Genomic DNA, 21,079 nt, shown 5'->3' with positions numbered 1-21,079 from the left:
TGTTAAAAAAGGAGAATCCATATTACAAAATGTTCTTTCCAATTTAAGTACGTGGTCTATAAATAATGGTTTAAGTTTTTCTCCCGATAAAACTAAGTGTATAGTATTCTCTAGATCCCGCAGACACCAGTCGCCATTAACCTTGTCTCTGAGGGGTGCCCCAATTAACGTAGCCAATACTGTACGTTACTTGGGACTTACCCTGGACAAAACACTATCCTGGATACCACATATTCGTGAAATATGTGGCAGAGCCAGAAAATCTATTAACCTCCTGAAAGTATTGGCAAGCACTAAATGGGGAGCTGACCGTTCGGTCCTGCTACGCCTGTATCGCGCCACTACCCGCTCACGGTTGGACTACTGCTGCTTTGTATATTCATCTGCAAGTGCGCGGAAACTCAAACCATTGGATAGCATCCATAACCAAGGAATTAGGTTGGCTATAGGTGCCTTTAAGAGCTCCCCGGTTGTGAGTATGTACGCTGAAGCCAGCGAGATGCCTTTGGCGTACAGGCGCAATAAATTGGGAATATCTTTCTATGTGAAACTGAAAAGTAAACAGACCATCCCTAGTTTTGCAGCAGCTTTTAGATTTCCTCAAGCTTATAGGTACAGTTCAGTGGGTACAAACAAACCATTTGGAATTAGGTGTAGAGAACTGCTTGCTGGCTATAATTATGTTGTTCCACCTGTATTCAAAATGCGCTTCAGCCCAATCCCTCCATGGTTGGTTCCACCAATTATTGCCAAATACAATCTGCTTGCGGACTCCAAACATTCAACACCTGATGTGGTTTATAATCAAAATTTCCTGTATTTACTAGCACGGATGAAACCAAAGAAAGTAATCTACACTGATGGTTCCAAGAGCGAAAGAGGCTGTGGCTCGGGAGTATTTATGGGAAACACGTCGTATATGTTCAGCCTCCGAGCAGAAAACAATGTATATGTGGCAGAAATGTACGCTTTATACAAGGCCCTAAGTCTTATACATGGCATTTCGGGCAGAATAGTCGTCTGTACAGACTCTAAAAGTTCCATGGATAGTCTAAGAGACCTATACTCAGAGGAATCTATTATACAGGACATACACACCATGCTGTACACCTTGAAATTAAGCGGCACGGAGGTGATATTTATGTGGGTACCTGGACATTCTGGTATCACTGGAAATGTAGAGGCGGACAGGTTGGCCAAACTAGCCACCGTAATGCCTCCAACTGTTGAAAGATGCTGCACATCAGCTGTGGTTACCGAATGTGCCAGAAAGTGCTGGCAGGTATGGCAGGATGAGTGGAGAGACGTGAGCGACAATAAGTTGAGGCTAATAAAGGAAAGTGTCCGCTCCTGGGATAGTTCAATACGGGACAACAGACGGGAGGAGGTGGTCGTGGCTCGTCTTAGGATTGGTCATAGCCGCCTCACGCATGGCTATTTAATGTGTCGTCAACTGCCGCCTCTCTGTGAAACATGTAATACCTTGCTAACGGTAGATCATATCCTGGTCTCGTGTTCAAGATATAAGCGCCACAGAAAACTTCATAAAATACCACCAACGGTCATAGAGGCACTAGGCGATGACCACTCAGTAGTGAGCAATGTCCTGGCTTACCTAAAAGCCGCCTCTTTGTTCAACCTCATTTAGACAATCTTCACTTAAAAAAAAAAAAAAAATTATCTAGTTATCTGTTTTATTTTAGATATTAACATTTATTACATTATTTCGTAGAGATTATTTATTACATATTTTATATTTTATATTTAATATTTATTTTATAGTATTTATTTACTCTATATTTTTGTTTGTCTTGTTTTGTATATAGTATTTATAACATTATTTTTTAGAGATTGTTATATATTTGTATTATAGTATTTATTTGTTTTGTTTTTATGGTATTTATAAAATTATCTAGTCGAGTTTGTTACATATTGTGGTAAGGGTGGACAGTTTAATAACTATATATAGTGGATGTTCTTAAGGCATAATGACCATAGCAGTTAAGTGCCTCAAAAAAAAAAAAAAAAAAAAAAAAAAAAAAAAAAAAAAAGATATTTCTGGACGACTGGCTGCTGGAAATAGTGTTGCTTATGGGGCTCTCCAAGCGGTGTTTAGAAAGTAAAAAATGTGTCAAGAGCAGCCAAAAATACGACTTCTTTAGGCAGTGTGCTGAAGCCGGTTGTCTCCTATGGCTCAGAAACGTAGGTTTTGGCACGAGCAGAGAAAGGAAAATATTAAGAAGAATATTTGGACCTATGAGCATAGAGGAACGCTTCAGAATCAGGAAGAACCAGGAAGTGGCTGTACTATTTGGGGAGTCTGATATTGTGTCTTGCATAAAAGCAGAAAGACTGCGATGGTTGGAACACATACACCAAATGGAGGATATAAGGGTCCTAAAAAGAGTATTGTATGGTCATCCTGGTGGGAGAATACTAAGATTGAGGAGGCAGTCGGCCTGCAAGGTTGGGGAACGGCTCCGAGGGACCTTGAAGGTTGGAAAACTGTGGTGGCTGAGGTTCAGGCCCTTCATGGGCTGTGATAGCCCAGGGAGTAAGCAAATGAGTATCGTACATACATGACACTAAATTGGGATTTTCAGAGTAAAACCCAACTACCTTCCAAGGCTCGAAAGAAAAATTCAAAATTTCCTTAGAAAATACATCATAAAACTACTTGTTCATTTAAAGAAAATAAATAGAAACCGTTTTCGAGAAACATTTTCAAAGATATAAAAAAATAATTCATTTAAATGGCACCTCCAGTTAGCTATCTTCGTTTAGAAATTTATTGTATCACATGGTGTCACCTGAACTAGCTATTAAGTTTTAAATTGCTGGAATTAATCGTTTCTTTTTTAGATATGCTGGCCAAACACTCGCAAAGAGATCATTTTATAAAAATATACTTTTTTTGAGGACTAAGAGGACCTCAAAATTAACATTTCTGGTGAAAAATTGAAAATTTGACATTATTGCAATAGGAGCTTCCGTAATTGTCAATAAAAAACTGAAAAATTGAGTTTAAAAACTAAGAAGTTGATACAATGTAAACTTACTTTATTATTATTATTTTTTTTTTTTTAATTAAGGTGCGTCAACATCTAAGGTTATTGGCGCCCGGAGCTTTTTTCAGTGCACTGCCGGCCTCCGGACAGTGTTCTCTCGTTACAGTCAACACTGTCCATCACCGGACAGTGAGCTGTAAGAAGCTCCTAGGAAGAGAAAATCTAAGGGTCAGCTGCTGGATTCAAACCCGGGACCTCCGCGTGGGAGTCCAGTATGCTAACCTCATAGCTAATCCCTTCCCTTATTATTATTATTATTATTATTATTAGTTCAGAATCGGCTTATTGTCGGAATGAAGACTACCGGTTGTCAACTTCTATTAAGGCTAGTTTTGGGCTTAAGAAATTCGAAAGAGAAATTATTGAGCAGAATAAGGTCTTTCTCTTCTTGGATATAGAGTCCAGGAATGGTGCTGGTCTAAGGTCCCTTAAGCATATCCGGTTTATACAAGAAATACAACACTTTCCTCACAGTCTGAAGCAAGAGTATGGCCCGTGCTCTTTGAGGATAGGGGAGATGAATATGATGTAGAAGCAGAAAAAACTGCTATCTCATGCGCTGAATCCGTATTAAAAGTTGATAATGATCAAGAAACTGATACTGTCTTCAGTACTCAGGGAACCTCTTTCTTTTTGTGGCATTACAAGTGTTGGTGGAAAGAAACCTCAGACCAGAAATAGACTGGGAAGTTCATCAGACTTGTATAAACGTAATGCAGTTATTTACAATATCGGGTGGCCATTTGGATAATCATATCATGGAATTAATTGCAGAGGCTAGCTTGTGCAGGTTCTGTCAGGAAGACGCCCTGAAGAGTTACGTTATAGCTCAGAGTTCAGCTATTTGGGAAGAAGTAGAATCCTAACCGTTTATACTTTGCCCAGCAGCCTCTTACCTGACTTCTCAGTCTAGTAAAATAGACAGAACTGGAAGAGATACCCTAACTAGTGGAGGTCACCATACACCCATTGTGTTCACAATGGCTTTGGTTTTATGGCCAAAATCTCATAGAATATTATCTAAAACTCCTTATTACTTTGCCATTTTGTGAGGTAAAACAAAAAGACTGAATGCAAACAAAATAAATAAAAAGCTGAATTTGCTGTTAACAAATATCCCAATGCCTCTCTTAAGCAGATGTTAGAGAGAGTGAAAAATAAACTGAAAGTATACGCACCTCATAAAAATCATCATCATCATAAAACAGTGGACTTACCTGCGAACAAACAGATTAAATATATTAGAAAAACAAAACAAAATGCTTGGAATTCAATTAATTATTCAACAAAACACATTCAACCAGAAGGAGACGAAAAACCAGAATCCTCTTCGAGAAATATTCGAATTTTGAGTAAAATACGAAGTTCGAGTCTTGGTAGAAACAAAAAATCAAAAGCAGTCGAAGATGTTCAACATTCTTAACTCAAAATTTTTTTTTGTTCCTTTAATATATTATGTTCACTGTTGATATTGTCAGCAAAAATGATTGATAATTATATAGTAGTTTGGACGTATATATACAACTTTTTACGAACAATATTGTGCATTGACGACCCTAACTTATTACCTGGCCTTGACAGAGATAAATGGAACTAAAAATAACAGTAGATACATCATTAAAAAAAAAAAACAAATTTATAGGTGTACGTATGTGATGATTAATATTAAAATGAATGAAGGAAATGTTGAAAGATTTCCTTTATCATAAACACACGTATTCTCCCCCCCCCCCAAATACTTCTAAAAATTGCTTGAACCACTCACAGGAGTTACTCTTATTTCAATACTCATGGATGTAAGTGAAAAAAAAATTTCTTTGTGGAATCTGAGTCATCGTAAACTAAGAATTTTAGTAAATATTTAATCAAGTGGTACAACTCTGTTGGGTGAGCTGTAGAACAATCATCAACCAAAGTGTTTTTTTAAAAAGGATAAAAGGAAACCCAAATAACACTTCTACAGAAAAGCCGTCTAAATAGCTGTAGTGAAAAAAAGGGAAAAATAGGTCACTAGTAGATCTTGTTGTTGTTCTTCTTCTTTCCTGGCATTGCAGCCCATGGAGGGTTTTTGAAACGTACGTACTAAGGTTTTGCAGGGTAGAGTTGTCGGCCAAACCCCCCCGGAAACAATGGAGGACTTAGGATTAAAAGGGTTTATTTCCTTTGCCGAAGCTATCTGCCAAAGAAAGATAGCCCTTGGTTGTGTAGTATCTGTATCTTAATCACTTTGTTTACGGAAGTCTTTCTCTAAGTTGGCGATAACGCCCCCTTGTGGGCGCTGGATGACTGCAGGGGGCCGGTAAAAGGTACAGAGAAAATTAGGCGGTTTAGGCGCACGATGGCTGATTTGTGTTTTTCTAATATATTAAACTAAACTAAAATCAAAACCTACCTACAACACTACCATCGATTGTTTCGTTGTTTCGTTAATTTTTAGCTACAAAAGCCCATCCCGCAATTGGTACCCTGAATTGTGGTCGATTTGTTCAACGATTTTTGGTAGCCATTCCCATCGTCGAATTTGTGTGTGTGTGTGGATTTAGTGTTGTGGCAACGCTGCTAACTAGATAGAGAGATCGTTTGCATGTTACGGAACACGGTGACTTACGGCTGTTTTTCAGTTAATTCGAGTCTGATATTAACAAACTTGAAATAATGCACACGCGTTAATCTTAAGAACTTTCCAATTATTAAATAGTATTCTAAGAAAAAGCAAATCGGCACATTTAATCTGGATTAAGGACCGAACAGGTCTGAGAGGAAATGGAATCGTGGATCGTAAAGCCAAGGATGGGAATCTCCTTACAAAAAAACATCTCCATTCTCAATTTAGTCTCCGATATTAAAAATTATGTAAAAGCGGAGTGCTATACCGGAATGGCAGCGGATATACGAATTGTCAAAGGCGAGAAAAGGCCCAATTTTACCCAGCCATACAATCTAGTGGTCCCCAAAAGACCTTGGTTTTCCAGATATAAAAACAACAATACGAAGTTTGTTAGCACAGTCATTGGAATGAGGATCACAATTATTCGCCGCACCATCTAGCCCAGTATTGGTGTGGAAACATCTCACAAGTGTTCCTGTACTTCTGGACTAATAATAGCAGACGCCAACCATCTAATTCTGGAATGTGCTAACAATACTAAAGGAAGAGAACGATTGTGGAGAGCTGTGATAGCGACTGGATGTCCTTTACCAGCCAATCTAAACACTCTTCTTGCATCTGATGATGGCAGCATTTACACAAAACTCTTTGAGTTCATAAAAAAAACAACGGGATAACTCTGTAACTATTCAAAATACTAAAGAAGCTTCGAAAGAAGAATTTAAATGGCTGATTTGCTAAGCTCAATTGCCATTGTTACAAACTGAAAGAAAAAGGAAAGTCATTTTAAACAATTAAAACATTACAAATGGATGCTATTAGGAGAATAAATACTAAATAATATTGAGTAAAATTAATGAAATATATTTTTAAAAAAATAATAATCAAAGGCGTGACTTGCATTTATAATAGAAGTACGCTTTTGCAAAAGTAGTTCAAAAATTGAAGTTAACTCAGCACAAAATATTTTAGTTTTAAAACGAGGAATTATGTAATTAAGGAGGATGTAAATATATAAAAGTATGTGACAGGTTAGAAGGAAATACTTTTATGGTAAGTTAGATTGCAAAATACCTTACACAGGAAGAAAGAACCATTACAAAGAGGAAGTGCATGTCATTCCAGAAAAAAACAAATTGAAATACTCGCAAAATACTCGTCGTCCATGTTAGTTACAAATACAAAAATTTGAAAGAAGCGCACATTCAGCCTCCCTAAGATCTTAAAAATAAATCCAAGGCCTTCTCAAGTAATCATTTGAATGAAACCGTTGCTCTGTGTTCGAAGTGGCTGGGGATAGAATGTGAGAGAAGGAGGAGAATCAATTTCCTTGGCATTTCACCCTTGCCTAACGTTTCCTCTACTTAGAGCGAATCACACATTTAGCATACGACCTTGTTGTCAAGGATTTCCACCTTATGATGCTGTATCAAAACAAATCTAATATGGTAAATGTCCTAATTCCTTAAACCAGTGAAGATTAAGAAATGGATATCTTAAAGATGCCTTTAAAAAAAGTTCTTGACAAATTTCACAAGGAATCTTCAACAAAAATGCCTGGAAAATACGTCTAGATTCTTTATTTAATGTAAATTACTTTAGTCAAGATTGAAAAAAAAAATTCTCTTATTGCAATTAACATAATTAATTATAATTACAATATTCATCTCATTTTTTTGTTTGTAATTTCTTTTTACAGGATTCTGAAAAAGAATTACCAGAATGTGAACCGTGGTCGGTTTGCAGTAAAGTAGATCTATACGATTCACCCTGGCTAGAAAGGCAATGTCGCTGTCCTAGGCAGCAGAAATGTCCAGGTCTTTTAACAGCCAATGATGGCCACACTATAATCGACAAAACTAGACTATTTAAGGTAAGAAGTATAAAAAAATATTACTGGCTAATATCATGGTAGTATTATAATAAAAAATGGCTTCATAGTATTGTGATTTTCTTTAATTTTGAAGAATCCAAATTTAATCCATGGGAGATATGTCTCATATTATCTGACTTTCCCTGTTTCCAAAATACTAATAATTTTTTATTGGTAAATATTCTGAAGCAAAAAGTGAAAACCTTCTGAGATCAATTTGGCAGCAGAAATAAAATTTCTCTTCTGAGAGAAGGTCAAAGTCGATCATGCCGACGTGAACATTCAGTGTTACTTATTTATCAAATTCCTTTCTTTTAAAAAATGTTGACTAATTATTTATTTATATGCGATAATTAAACTTAGAATATATACAAAATCCTAATGTATACTCAATTTTTTACGTTTTCAGTTATGTGAACCAGTTAAAAAATTATCAAGATGTAGGTATTTCCGGGATATAACTTGGACGCTGACCAGTGGGGCAGATAATGTGACCAGTCAAACGGTACACTGCCATTGCCCTAAGGGAGCGATTGCCTACTTAATCAAAAGGCAAGCCTATCAAACAGATCGCGGAGAACTAGGCTACCATTATTCGTTCGCATGTTCACCGCAAAGTGTAAGTATTTGTTTCGATAAATAATTTTTATAAAATCTGTAATCCAAAAAAAAAAAATTAACATTTTCAGAACATGATATTTACATCAAACAAAATGGATTTTTTAGAATCATTTTATTGAGATTTTTCTGGGAAATAGTTCCATGGATTTTGTCCAAAATGGGTAAGCACAATCCAAATCATGGTGGCCTTCGTACATGTTAAACATGGTACCAAGAAAAATCAATCAAGGACACATTTGGACATTTTATGTGTTAGAAAGAAGCGATAAATGTGAAGCTGTAGGAGAAATTAATAGCAAAGTATGTTTTTGCTAGTCGCCACCGTCTACGACACATAATTTGGTAGTTTGGACGTAAAGCACGCCTCAAAAAATATGCATTACTTTACTTTTTCACTTTTGGAGCGAGAGATAGTAAAATAAAAATAAACTTTGATTCATAATTTAGTGAATTAAAGCTTTAGTAAAAATACCTATCTTGAAGAAAACTTTCCAACAGCAAAACATTAGTGAAAGTCAAATGGGCGTGTTTCTCGATAGATTTCTTTTAACTAGAATTTCTAGATATAACTGAACATATAATTTCGATTTAATTCCAAAATTACAATAAATAATAGGATGAAAAAATAATTGCCATTTCAGTCGTGATACATTTATTCTGCCGAGCTTTCGACCTAGAGACTAGGTCATCTTCAGGGCTAGTTTACAAAGTAATATTTTTACATTACAGGGTTGGTGTGTCTTCTGTCTTGTCTGTTCATGGACCCTGTAATGTAAAAATATTACTTTGTAAACTAGCCCTGAAGATGACCTAGTCCCTAGGTCGAAAGCTCGGCAGAATATATGTATCACGACTGAAAACTGTCAGTTATTTTTTCATCCTATTGAAACTATGAATCAGCCACCAAAAATAATGAACAGCTATATAATAAATAATATTATTTTATTTAATTCAATTAAATTTTTATTTTACAGCGGTTAAGATGCCAACGTAAAGAGCCTTGTCGACTGTTCACCGTTCGCAAAAGAGTTGAACTACTAGACGAAGTGAACACAAACACATTGTGCCAATGTCCACGTGGACATCATTGTCCAAGACATCATACTAACGCTGGTGTTCTACAAGGTAAGAGTTATGTGGAAGAGAATATTAGAACTTATAGTGGCTACTGTATTGAATGATTTATTGGACCTTGAAATATTTATATCTAAATCATTCTTACAAAAAGTATAAAAATGAAACCTATGTACAGTGAATAGTCTATTTTGTATATAAATATATTTTTGTGTAGTCTACTTGTGTTTAGAATGTGCATGAATAATGGTGGACAACTTTAATATTGTAACTACTGTAATTATTAATATTATTTAAGAAGAACCATTTTCATTTAATATTAAGAGAAAGTAAAAAAGGCATGTGTCGTTTTTACTCTTCTAAATACACCGGGTGTGTCAAGTAATTTTCAAGTCAGACGTTTTCTTTGATATTACAAACAATAACAACAAAGAATTTGTTCCAATTATATAAATAATTACTGATGAGTATTATTCAAACGTTTTTAAAGCGTTTGATGACCAGAATTCGTTACTTTCGGCCACAAAATCGGAATGAAAACAGTTCGGCTCGATAATGCACCACGTCACAATTTACTTCTTTTTTTTTTTTGATACATCGATTGCTATGGTCAATAGTATCGTATCACTTATTTAACTTCATACTTTAGACCTTCTCAAAGAAGTTTTAGTGAGCTTGAAGTCGTTAATTAAAGGCAGCAGACGTTCTCCAACAGTCAGCCATTGAAACTAGTGGATAGGTGAGCTAACAGCAGGAGTTTACTAGCTCATCTTTCATCTTTCTCGCTTAGTAATCAGAGTACTTTGCTTTTCATTTTGTTAACCTCTGATATTATCGCTTTACAACTTTCATGAATAAACTAAGTAATCGTCCACTTCTATTTACTCCCAAAATCTAAAAGGATGTAAAAATAGAGTCATTTTGATGATATTCCGATAAAAAAAATATCTTCGACCCTTACTTTAGTGGCATTCCTCAAAGTGAATTGAAATAGACATTCCGAATCATTATTAAATCGCTCTAACAAGTATTGTATATAGAAACCGAGATTTATTTGATCAAAAAATCAAACCAAATAATTTATCATCGTTATTCAATTGTATTTCTTTTTAAAGAATGGGCTTTAAAAATTCTTTGACACACTGAATATAAAAACATTCCATGTTAATTTTTGTAAGCTAGACATATTGTTTGTAAATGCATTTCATATTGCATCATTGAGCTCTAAACTTAAAGAGAATATTTGTAATTAAACTAAGTTTGCTTAGCAACTTGAGCACGTAGTGCATAGAGGATCATTATGAATTGTTAATGAATAAGGAAGTATTTAATATAAATGATTAAATTTCAGAAATTCAAGAATTAGTTACATGAAATTTGAAATATTTGAGAGCTGTTATATTTATGCAGAAATAAAAATAAAATCTTTACGGTAATTTAACCGCAAGATTACAGTTATCTAAAACAATTGTAATAATCAGGCTTATATTAAAAGGTGCATTATTCTGCATAATTAGTTTCTACTATGTTAATTAGTTGCACATAACCTATTTATGTTCTTAAAATTAAATAATCAAATTCAAAACCAAGTGTGCTGGTGCCTTTTCGGAAATAATAGGTAGCCTAAATATTTGTCCCTTCAAGTAATGAGTGTCATGATATAAGGAAGCAATATCTACCTTAATTATCATGGCACTTTTGTCCAGCTTCAGAATAAAATTATGGCAAATTAAACGGTAAACAAATTGTAAATGTTTCAAATATTTCATAAAACAAAGAGATCCTTTGGAAAAAGCATACTTCTGTGGAAAAAATTCAAGATCTATACCATTCCCAATTTTTATACATCCAATAACCATCTTTACAGAGGAGTAAAGCAAAATGTAAAAGTTGCATTCCTGAGGGTCGCCGGGTGAACATTAATTATGTTTCCTGATGTCCATGAACATTATAAGAAATGTTCCCCTGAGAATTGAGAACCCACTTGGATCTTAAGATTCCAAAATAATGGCTAAATCCATTCTTTCATTTTTTATTTTTTTTTGGCAGGGATTTATCTGCAAAAATAATCAGCAGAACTATTTGTTTGTTATACCACCCTTGTCGATTATTAATTTTCGATTATATTTAGCTTAAAAGAAAAGTCATTAAAAGCCTTGCAAAACATTTCTTCCATTCAATTATAACATTTTAAATGATTCCATAAAGGTATAAGGATCAAGAAAATTGCAAATAAGAAAACATTTAACAATTAAATAGAACATGTTTTCCTACTTAGATGTCTTACAAGTAAATATCTTTGAATGATGTACAAAATATATATACATAATAATTGTTAACAAATTATTAATTACATAATTTTTAATAAGGTACCTGATCAATACGTTTAATTATTTGCAATAATAATAATTAAATATTATGACTAGTTAAGATTTATGTGTATAAGTACGTATTTATACATAAAACAAACAATGATCACCGTGTAAATAGCTGTATTATTCTTTTTATATTATTAATAACTTTATTTAATGCGCGACTTGAAGCAACTTCATTTGAAATGAAGGTATATTATATGTATGTATTTATAAGTGTTTGGCTAAAAAAAACATAAAAAAGACTTTTACCCAATCTTTTAGTACAATATACAGTTCCTGCAGAGGATGATCTGATTTTCATTAATTTTTCTCTTTTTTAGAAGCTTTCTGAATAGCTAATAATAACGAACTATAACCCAGCTAAAGAGTGTGTCTTGAAACAGATGAATTGACACTTGAAATGGTCACAGTTGACTAAAGTCATTTCTGTGGCCAAAAAACAAAATAAAAAAAATTTGTATTATTAATACTAACTGGTATTGTAACAATTTGGTAACAAACGAACTAATATAATCATTTCAAATGAAGACATTTTATTCTAAAAATATTGAATGCAGTCTGTTATGCGATTAAGAATTCAATGTTTCTTTAATTTATATATTTTGATTTATAATCTTTAAAAAAAATTTAAATTTATATCCAGTAGGTAGATATTTTTTATTTATCTTTGTAATTAATAATCTACAAAATAATGGTAATAATGAAATAAGGTTACCATAAAATAATCACTTTTTTAAAAAAATGTTTAATTAGAGCTTTAATCTATGATTATTCTTAAAATAAATCTAAGATATCTTATTTAAACTTTGTTTCAAATATAATTTTTCTTTTAAAGAAAAACTGAAACATATTTAATAATTAAATATAATCCAAAAATTTTGTTGTATTTTATTTTTATTTTTGTTTAATGAGTTAATTCATTTTATTAAAATATTAATTAAAACAGTAAATATTTTGTAAATATGTTTAATATTATTTAAAGAATGAAAATAAAATGTTATTCAAAAAATTAAGTGTTCATGATTAATTCGAAAAAGCTAATTGCCGCAGCAATAACGTTTCATTTGTCTAATCTAAATTCCAATATTGAAAATTCTTTCTTATTATGATAAAACTTGGCATCTAATTTAAGCAAATCAGACTGAACTTCCAAATGATTTGTTTGAATAGTTCCAAGTCCAAGAGTGGAACACTTCAGGTGGGTGTACGAGGGTCGTTTGAAAAGTCCGTGCAAAGTCAGAGAGATAGCACCACTGGCGCGTATCGAGGTTATGTTTAGTTAGTAGCATCTCTTGGAAGAACACACACCAAGTTTCAGCCAGATCGGTCTATTTCTTTGTGTTTGGCATTCGTTTGAATCGAGGAAGTCGAGTGATTTTCAAAAAATGGACGAAAAAGAATTTCGTGTGTTGATTAAACACTACTTTATAAAAGGCAAAACGCCTCAGGAAACTAAAGAGAAGCTTGATAAACATTATGGTGACTCTGCACCTTCGATTAGAACAATTTATAAGTGGTTTCAAAATTTTCGGAGTGGCCATATGGGCACAAGTGACGCTGAGAACGTTCTGGACGCCCTGTTGAGGTTACTACTCCAGAAATCATTGATAAAATCCATGATATGGTGATGGATGACAGAAGAGTGAAGGTGCGTGAGATTGCTAGTGCTGTGGGCATCTCGAATGAACGGGTACATAATATTTTGCATCAACATTTGGACATGACAAAGCTATCCGCAAAATGGGTGCCGCGATTGCTCACGCTTGACCAAAAACGAAATCGTGTGAAGTTTTGCAAGGACGGTTTGCAGCTGTTCCAGAAGAATCCGCAGGACTTTAAGCGTCGTTTCGTCACTGTGGATGAAACATGGATACATCACTACACTCCTGAGACCAAAGAACAATCTAAACAATTGGTTATTAAGGGGGAATCTGCGCCAAAAAAGGCGAAGACCGTTCCTTCGGCCGGAAAGATTATGGTGACTGTCTTTTGGGATTCGCAAGGAATAATCCACATCGACTATCTGGAAAAGGGTAAAACTATTACAGGTGCATATTATTCATCGTTATTGGACCGTTGAAAACCGAGCTGCATGAAAAACGCCCACGATTGGCCCACAAAAAAGTCCTTTTCCATCACAACGCACCAGCTCACACCTCAGCAGTTGTGGTCGCAAAATTAATGGAAATAGGGTTCCAACTCGTTTCACATCCCCCCTATTCACCAGACTTGGCTCCCTCGGACTACTATTTGTTCCCCAATATGAAGAAATGGCTGGCGGGAAAAAGATTTTATTCAAATGAGGAGGTGATTGCAGAAACGAATGGCTATTTTTCAGACTTGGACAAATCCTATTATTCGGAAGGGATCAACAAACTAGAGCAGCGTTGGACGAAGTGTATAAGCCTAAAAGGAGACTATGTTGAAAAATAAAAAAGGTTTACCCTAAAAAATTAAGTAGTTTTTATTTTTGCACGGACTTTTTAAACGACCCTCGTAAAAGTAGCTCTTCAGGAAACAGTGGCGTCGAACTTCGACGTTTTCTTGTAGGAACATAAAGTTAAATTAGACTTCTAACCAAATACTGTAAAGAGTATTATCAAAATGTAGTCTTTAGAACTGTTTTGGAACAAAACATACTGAAGAGTAAGAGATTCAATTATGTTAAAACGGAAAAGGATATAATCAATTTCAATTATCACCTTCTAAAGAACTAAGGTTTTGATAAGTAAAGAATATATAGTGGAATAATTTAATTCTGAACTGTTGGCAGTTCTTGATGTGTAAACATCGTAACTGTTATCTATCTCTATAATTGAAACTAATAAATTAATCTCTACCATTATTTTGATTATTATGACCATTGATACAAAGATAAAGGGCTTAAACGAACAGAAAAAATTGCAATCACACTACTGTAGTTTCCACAAATGAGCAAGATTAGCTATTTCAATAGCATTCTTCATCTTAAGCATTAATTTTTGCTTTTTGAAAAGCAGATGTTACTTCTTACTCCATTTCAATGGTTTCAACCAATAAAGTGGGTATATAGCGATAGCACATGGTCGTCCAGAACTTCCATCAATCAATTGATACTAGTGTTAGGCACTTACTACCATACCAAATTCCTGATTTCCTTACTCAAACATTGGGTGTTCGTAAAATTATCTAATTAGATACCATTTATGCACAAAGTTTTGATCTACATTTGCTGACTGAATAACGAGCAAATACTGAGTCAGCAAGAGTAGTTGAAACTTACTGAAATTAAATTCTCTACAGCAAAAGTGATAAAAAATACCACTGATAAAAATCTAAAACAGGTTTAGAAATAGAAAAATCATTTAGAAAATGACTTCGGATGGATAACAAAAAATAAATAAAGGTTTTTCTTAACATACGCCATCCCAAAATACTGAGTCTTGAAAAACTTAGAACAGGAAATGAGAATAGCATTGCCATTCATTCGACTAAATATTCCAGATATTTGTGAGAAAAATTATGAATTTATTCCTCATTAAATTTATACTTTAGTAATTGCGAATATTAGTTTGTTTTCAATGAGTCTTTGATGATAGTAACACAAGAAAACTATACATAAATTCATGTAACTGTAACAATGCAACTTACAAATTGTTTTATTTCCTTGCTAATTACTTTACATCATTTTTGTTGGCGTTTCACAAGGTGAACATCAATTGAAAAATTCTATTAAGACAGAACCCCATTCCACTAGAACGTCGTTGGTAAGCAAGTGCTGCCTCTAATGGAATTTTTCTAGACTAACTCAGTTACTATGTTGTAGACTCAATAATACCTCATAGAGTGCATTGCTTGCAGCAAAAATGACGTGAACTATCAAACATGCTGAAGTAAGTACCATATTATTATTATTGTTATATTATTATAGTTATATTATTATTTTATTTTTTTTTATTTTATTTTTTTTTTTTGCGCATCAACAGCTGAGGTCATTAGCGCCCGGAGCTTTTTCCAGTGCACTGCCGGCCTCCGGACAGTGTTCTCTCGTTACAGACAACACTGTCCATCACCGGACAGTGAGCTGTAAGAAGCTCCTAGGAAGAGAAAATCTAAGGGTCAGCTGCTGGATTCGAACCCGGGACCTCCGCGTGGGAGTCCAGCATGCTAACTTCATAGCTAATCCCTTCCCTAAATGTAGATATTATTAATATTTATTTCTATTATATATATATATATATATTATATATATATATATATTATATATATATATATATATATATAGTTATGTTATTATTATTATTATTACTATTATTATTATTATTTGCTTCCTAGAGTTCGCAAAACAAAGTGCTTTTCAGAAAATAGTCTGTTTGGAAATTCAAGCTAGTCATTTTACACTTTAAGTACCAACATGAGACCTGAAAATAACTCAGCAAAGAAAATCCCTTTACTTTTTTCAGAGATACCATCTGTTTTTATTTTTAATTTTATTTTTTGAGTATTTCTGGATTAAAAATGGCATGTGTCATTCCCTTAGATGTATCTATCTACAATTTGTATCTTTTATTAAGGATACTTATTTGAAGGAGGATAGGGTGCTTTCCTCAACAGTGCCGTTTTGGCGTTTTGTACATCTCTACCATTTAGGTACCACATATTATACGTATATGTAAGGTGGATTAAATGTGTTGCTATAATTCTGATGTTAAAGTAAATTTCTTTATTCAGAATTAGCACTTTTTTTTTTGAAACTAGCCCGACGATTTTCATTCTAAATTAGATTCATATAGATCTATGATTTTGATTTCACTAATGTTTCTGTAAAAATTCTTTTTGGGGTAGTGACCTGCGCAGCTAATATGTATTGTGGTTACTAGGTTCGATTCCCCGGTCTTAGGCATTGGATTTTATTTAATGGTTAATAAAAGAAATTCACAGTAAAGTATGTTGGCTAATCGCTTCCGTCCACGACACCTAAATGGTAGTTGGATGTAAAGCCCTGCCTGAAAAAATAGGCAATTACTTTACTTTTTGGGTTAGTTCTAGGGCAGAGATTGGAGTTTGCTTCCCTTTAAATTGTCATTAAAATAAAAGTAAAATTTGACAACCTATCTAAAGTGAGTAAGAATTTTTCCATATTAGCATCTGACAACCTTTAGCCGGATTGGTTTTTAAACCCCGGTATCTCTCATGAGATGAGAGGTGGACGGGGAACAATGGGCATTTTGGATTGCCTGGGTTCCTTCCCCTTTCTGGTGGAGCCGCCCGTCTAAAGCAATCAATCAATCAAGAATTTTTCCATCCGTACAAATGATTTGAATAATAACTATAAAGGTGAGCCAACAATACTTCTTCCCTATAACTCACAATTATATGAGTGATAAGTCGAATATAAGGGAAGTGGTAAATATATTTTTGGTATAGCTCTAGGTCGCAAGACAGAAATGGTTATTGTGATCCTCATTGTAAAAAGAAGAAACGGCACCATGTCCTGGTCATAACGGGTGGCTCATTGTACTTTCTCTTAAACTGCTCTTAAGAGAGGTATCGTAATCGTGCAGACTCCTGAGTTTGAAAAAGGGGGATTTTACAAAAAATGTTTTGATTTAGCCAACAGTGAGTGATTAATGATTAATGAAGAGATTTCAAAATATTTTAAGATTTTTCACGAAAATGGCATAAATGATTTGCATTATACTTGGCGTAATAATTACATATTCTTTTTCTTACTCAACACTAAACTATGCAGGAAATAGTAAATACAAGAGAGGAATCTACAGAACCACTAGTTGAATATTGGTGGTTTATAAAAAGAGATGTTCCTTAAAATAACGTCATCAAACTAAGTAACAACAACAACGACAACAACAATAAAAAAAAAGAACTTAATGATGAGTTTTATAACTTGACAGGACATAGTCACCACGAACTCCGGACTAACCACAACATGTCAGCTGAAATGGGAAAAAAAGTTACTTGGTTTTGAAATATTAAAAAAAAAAGTCAATGCTATTTCTTGGTCCCAAATACAGTTAATTTTTTCTATTCAGAACAGATTACCTAAACTGAAATTATATTTGCAACAATGTGATTGAAATGTGAACAACATGAAGCAAATTGGCATCTGTCCATTTAGGAATTTATCTTGAACGATATATGATCTTGGGTAGCAATATAATGTTATTATTACCAAATGTCTATATTAAATATTCTTAATAAACGTTCATTAATACTTCCTTAAATTATATAATTGTTCAATAATTATTATTTCCTGTTTTGCTAAGAATCTACTTCCTTCAAAACATTATTACTTCTTTTCTCTTAATGTAAAAAAGATTATACAGATAGGACTCGACTGCTTCGTATGGTATACGCTCTGACAGTCTTAATCAAGTACTGTAATCAGTGACTTTGATGTAAGAAGTCTTCATGACTGGATCAGCTGAAGAAGAGAAGCTGCCCTTTGGCAACAACACTCTCTCTGAAGTTTTTTAAAAAAAAATTATTGTCGGAGATGGTCACGAGGCCAAAAGCGTTTAAATCGACCTGGAGGATAACCCGGGATCGTTGTGAAGGCAACATTTTGAACAAAAGGATTTATTCAGGAAGGAAGAGAGTCAAAAGAATTTTCTATAATTTTGATTCTTCAGTGACATAAGATATCTTGAGGTCGTTATGGGTGGATAGTTAGTGACATAATATGGAGAATCCGTTATCTGACGAAGTATTTTTGATCGAAAGGACTAAAAATTTTAATGTTTGGTTGAATCCCACAGTTCAAGTCTGTAAATCCAAATCTTTTTTATTTTTTAAACAAACTTTTCATTCTATATTAGAAAGTTATGAATTTTTTAATTAGAATTTCGCTTAAAGTGTAATATTTTTATACTTTTTTCTAACTCTAACCCAGGGATGAACAACTTTTATTTTTTACAACGGGCCAGAGACAAATTTAAAAATGTTGCACGGGCTGCATAGAAGAGCATAAAATAAAATGCTCAATAAAAACATTGAATGATAAAGGTAGACATTACATTACAGAAATAAAGATGTAATTCAATTTAATTTCAAACAGTATTTATTTTTTAGAGTTTTAGATAAAGATTATTATGCAAAAAAAGATTCACGTAAAAGATTACGTTATTACATATTTAATGAGAAGTTTGGCATTGATTTTTAGCAACTAATTCGCCTATACTTGGTGGTATATGTTAAAAAATGTATAGATATGTTAAAAAATGTATAGATATGTTAATAAAATGTATAGATATGTTAAAAAATGTATAGATATGTTAAAAAATGTATAGATATGTTAAAAAATGTATAGATATGTTAAAAAATGTATAGATATGTTAAAAAGTTACAAATTATTATAATTTTACTAATATTTTTTTTTCTACTATAATTTTTTTATGGAACCCTTAATGGGCCGTACAAGAAAGTGAGGCGGGCCGCGGATTGCTCATCCCTGCAGTAAGGAGCAAGACGAGGCACTGTAATCGTCCAGATTCTCCATTTTGAGTTTACATTGAAAATATCAGTTTTTTGAGAACCCTTGATCAAAGAAATTAAAAAAACAGGGTGGTATTACGTGTTCCTGTCAGAATAATACAGATGAGGCAAAGTACAAATTCGTACGAAGAAGGATGTTTGCTTGAATATCTTATCGGCCATATGATTGCAAGATTTCCGCTTATAAATTATGCAAAAGAAAGTAGTAGACCTAGTTACACCAGGTCAGAATGTAGTAAAAAGTTCATAGGTAGGCGTTAAACTATAAATTAATAGACAAAAAAAAAATGCACTTGTAAAGTTTACTTAACGGTTGAGCGATTAAAGCAACATAGGAGTTAGACTCTGAAAATGTATTCATCGTTCACTAGGTGTAACTAGACTACTCATTATTCATCAAGTAATAACAGTAAATAACAGTAAACTGTAAGAATCTAGGAATAAATTAATTTGGAAAAAGTAGCGATTCGATTAGAAAGGAGATTACTTAATATATTTCTATCAGATCTGATTATAAATACAGAGTTTAAAAAATAATCGAGCAGGGAAATGTCAAAAAAGAAGCAGAAAAGCAATGGAATTCGCTTCAAACTTGGGAGTTTTAGCGATCTGTTGGTAACTAAACTGAATAACAAGATTTAGTGTGGGTTTACGGTGAATAAACCAACCTTCAGATTTTTAAAAAAGCTCTTTTTCAGATTTAGAGTACCTAAAAACTGACGTTTCCGGTGGGTTTCACAAAATAGCAAATTTGCAATACTCTTGGCAGAGTACGTAAAATAAAGTGCAAAGCATCTCTAGTAAAACCTTGCACAATGTGGAGATATCATAAACCTATAATGATCTACAAAATTTAGGAGGTCGTGACATTTACATAGATGAAGCAGCCTTCATGTTAATATTATAAATCTAATCTATATATATTATAGATAACGAATCATTTTTTATAATTAAACTGTTGACATACTTTAAACTATGTTAGCATAAGTCTGGTTGTAGTAAATATAGAATGCATCTAATTTAGGTGTCAAAACTAGCATGGCGTGAAAGCCGTCTTCTTAGCGTCATGCAGCTACCATTAGGTACTAAAGGAATTATTAAATCTTCACTTCCATTCCTACTAAAAAGAAAAAAACTAACCCGCTACTTAGCGGGATATATCAGGGATACTTAACTTCTTATCTTTCTTTTTTTACTTTCATTTTAAAAGAGAACCAGATAATTGAATATTAATAAAAGAAATCTTTCTTATATTCTATGTTATAAAGACACGAACTAGAAGAATGTAACACAAAATGTTGGATCTCAGTAACACACTGATCAATCTTCATCAATCCAATTAAACTTTACATCATATACATACGCCGCACTTGGTTTAATGATTAACAGTAAATTTTGAACGATTAGCAATCATGACTAGCCAAAATTGTTTGAAATAAGTTTACCATTTTAAGAAAATTCTAAAAATAGGTACATAAAGAGTTCAATGTTATATGGAGATATGCTGATTGATGGATTGCATAAAAACTGACGCCACCTCTAAGGAAAGGGACATGACAGGTTAGATATTGCTCATTGTTCCTCCTCTTTTCCCAAAAGGGGGCACCGGAGCGTTTAGTTAGGAGTCCAGTCTAACTAAGGATAGATGAAAAGTTACAAGGGTACCACAAACTACTAAGGAAGCGGATAAAACTAACGAGATATGGTGATCCTGTCTTGACTTGCAACTTGAATGAACTCGAAGAGAGTTACGTTTAATTTAGCAGCCAGGACTAATTCTGGGAAATCTTTACCACCCTGAGGATGAGCAATCTAGTTCAAGCTCAACAACAGAAAGTAGGAAGAATTTCATTAGACTCAGCATAAGCAACGAGAAGTTGGTGATTGGGTATGGCCGCTTTCTTGTAAAATGGTACACTTAGATAGGGTATCCGCTCAACTCTTGGACCAATTAGCGGATCTGTAG

At 33.6% G+C, this 21,079-nt stretch overlaps 2 protein-coding genes across 7 annotated transcripts in view; one reads left to right on the top strand and one right to left on the bottom strand.

Annotated features, from left to right (window-relative positions):
* The window catches only part of aos (protein argos), a 38,215-nt gene extending 26,269 nt beyond the window's left edge, over positions 1-11,946 (top strand). Inside the window, exons 2-4 of the mRNA XM_074121863.1 lie at positions 7,376-7,549; positions 7,959-8,168; positions 9,145-11,946. Of these exons, the coding sequence (XP_073977964.1) occupies positions 7,376-7,549; positions 7,959-8,168; positions 9,145-9,351 (591 nt within the window). The 3' untranslated portion in view covers positions 9,352-11,946. The remainder of the gene's footprint in view (positions 1-7,375; positions 7,550-7,958; positions 8,169-9,144) is intronic.
* The window catches only part of LOC141450929 (elongation factor-like GTPase 1), a 276,104-nt gene that overhangs the window by 81,771 nt on the left and 173,254 nt on the right, over positions 1-21,079 (bottom strand). The window lies entirely within an intron of this gene.

The sequence above is a fragment of the Rhodnius prolixus genome, unplaced genomic scaffold (assembly GCF_049639745.1).
Source record: "Rhodnius prolixus isolate KJV_2025 unplaced genomic scaffold, Rpr scaffold_8, whole genome shotgun sequence".
In the NCBI taxonomy this organism is placed as follows: Eukaryota; Metazoa; Arthropoda; class Insecta; order Hemiptera; family Reduviidae; genus Rhodnius; species Rhodnius prolixus.
This window is presented reverse-complemented; position numbering and strand designations above follow the sequence as displayed.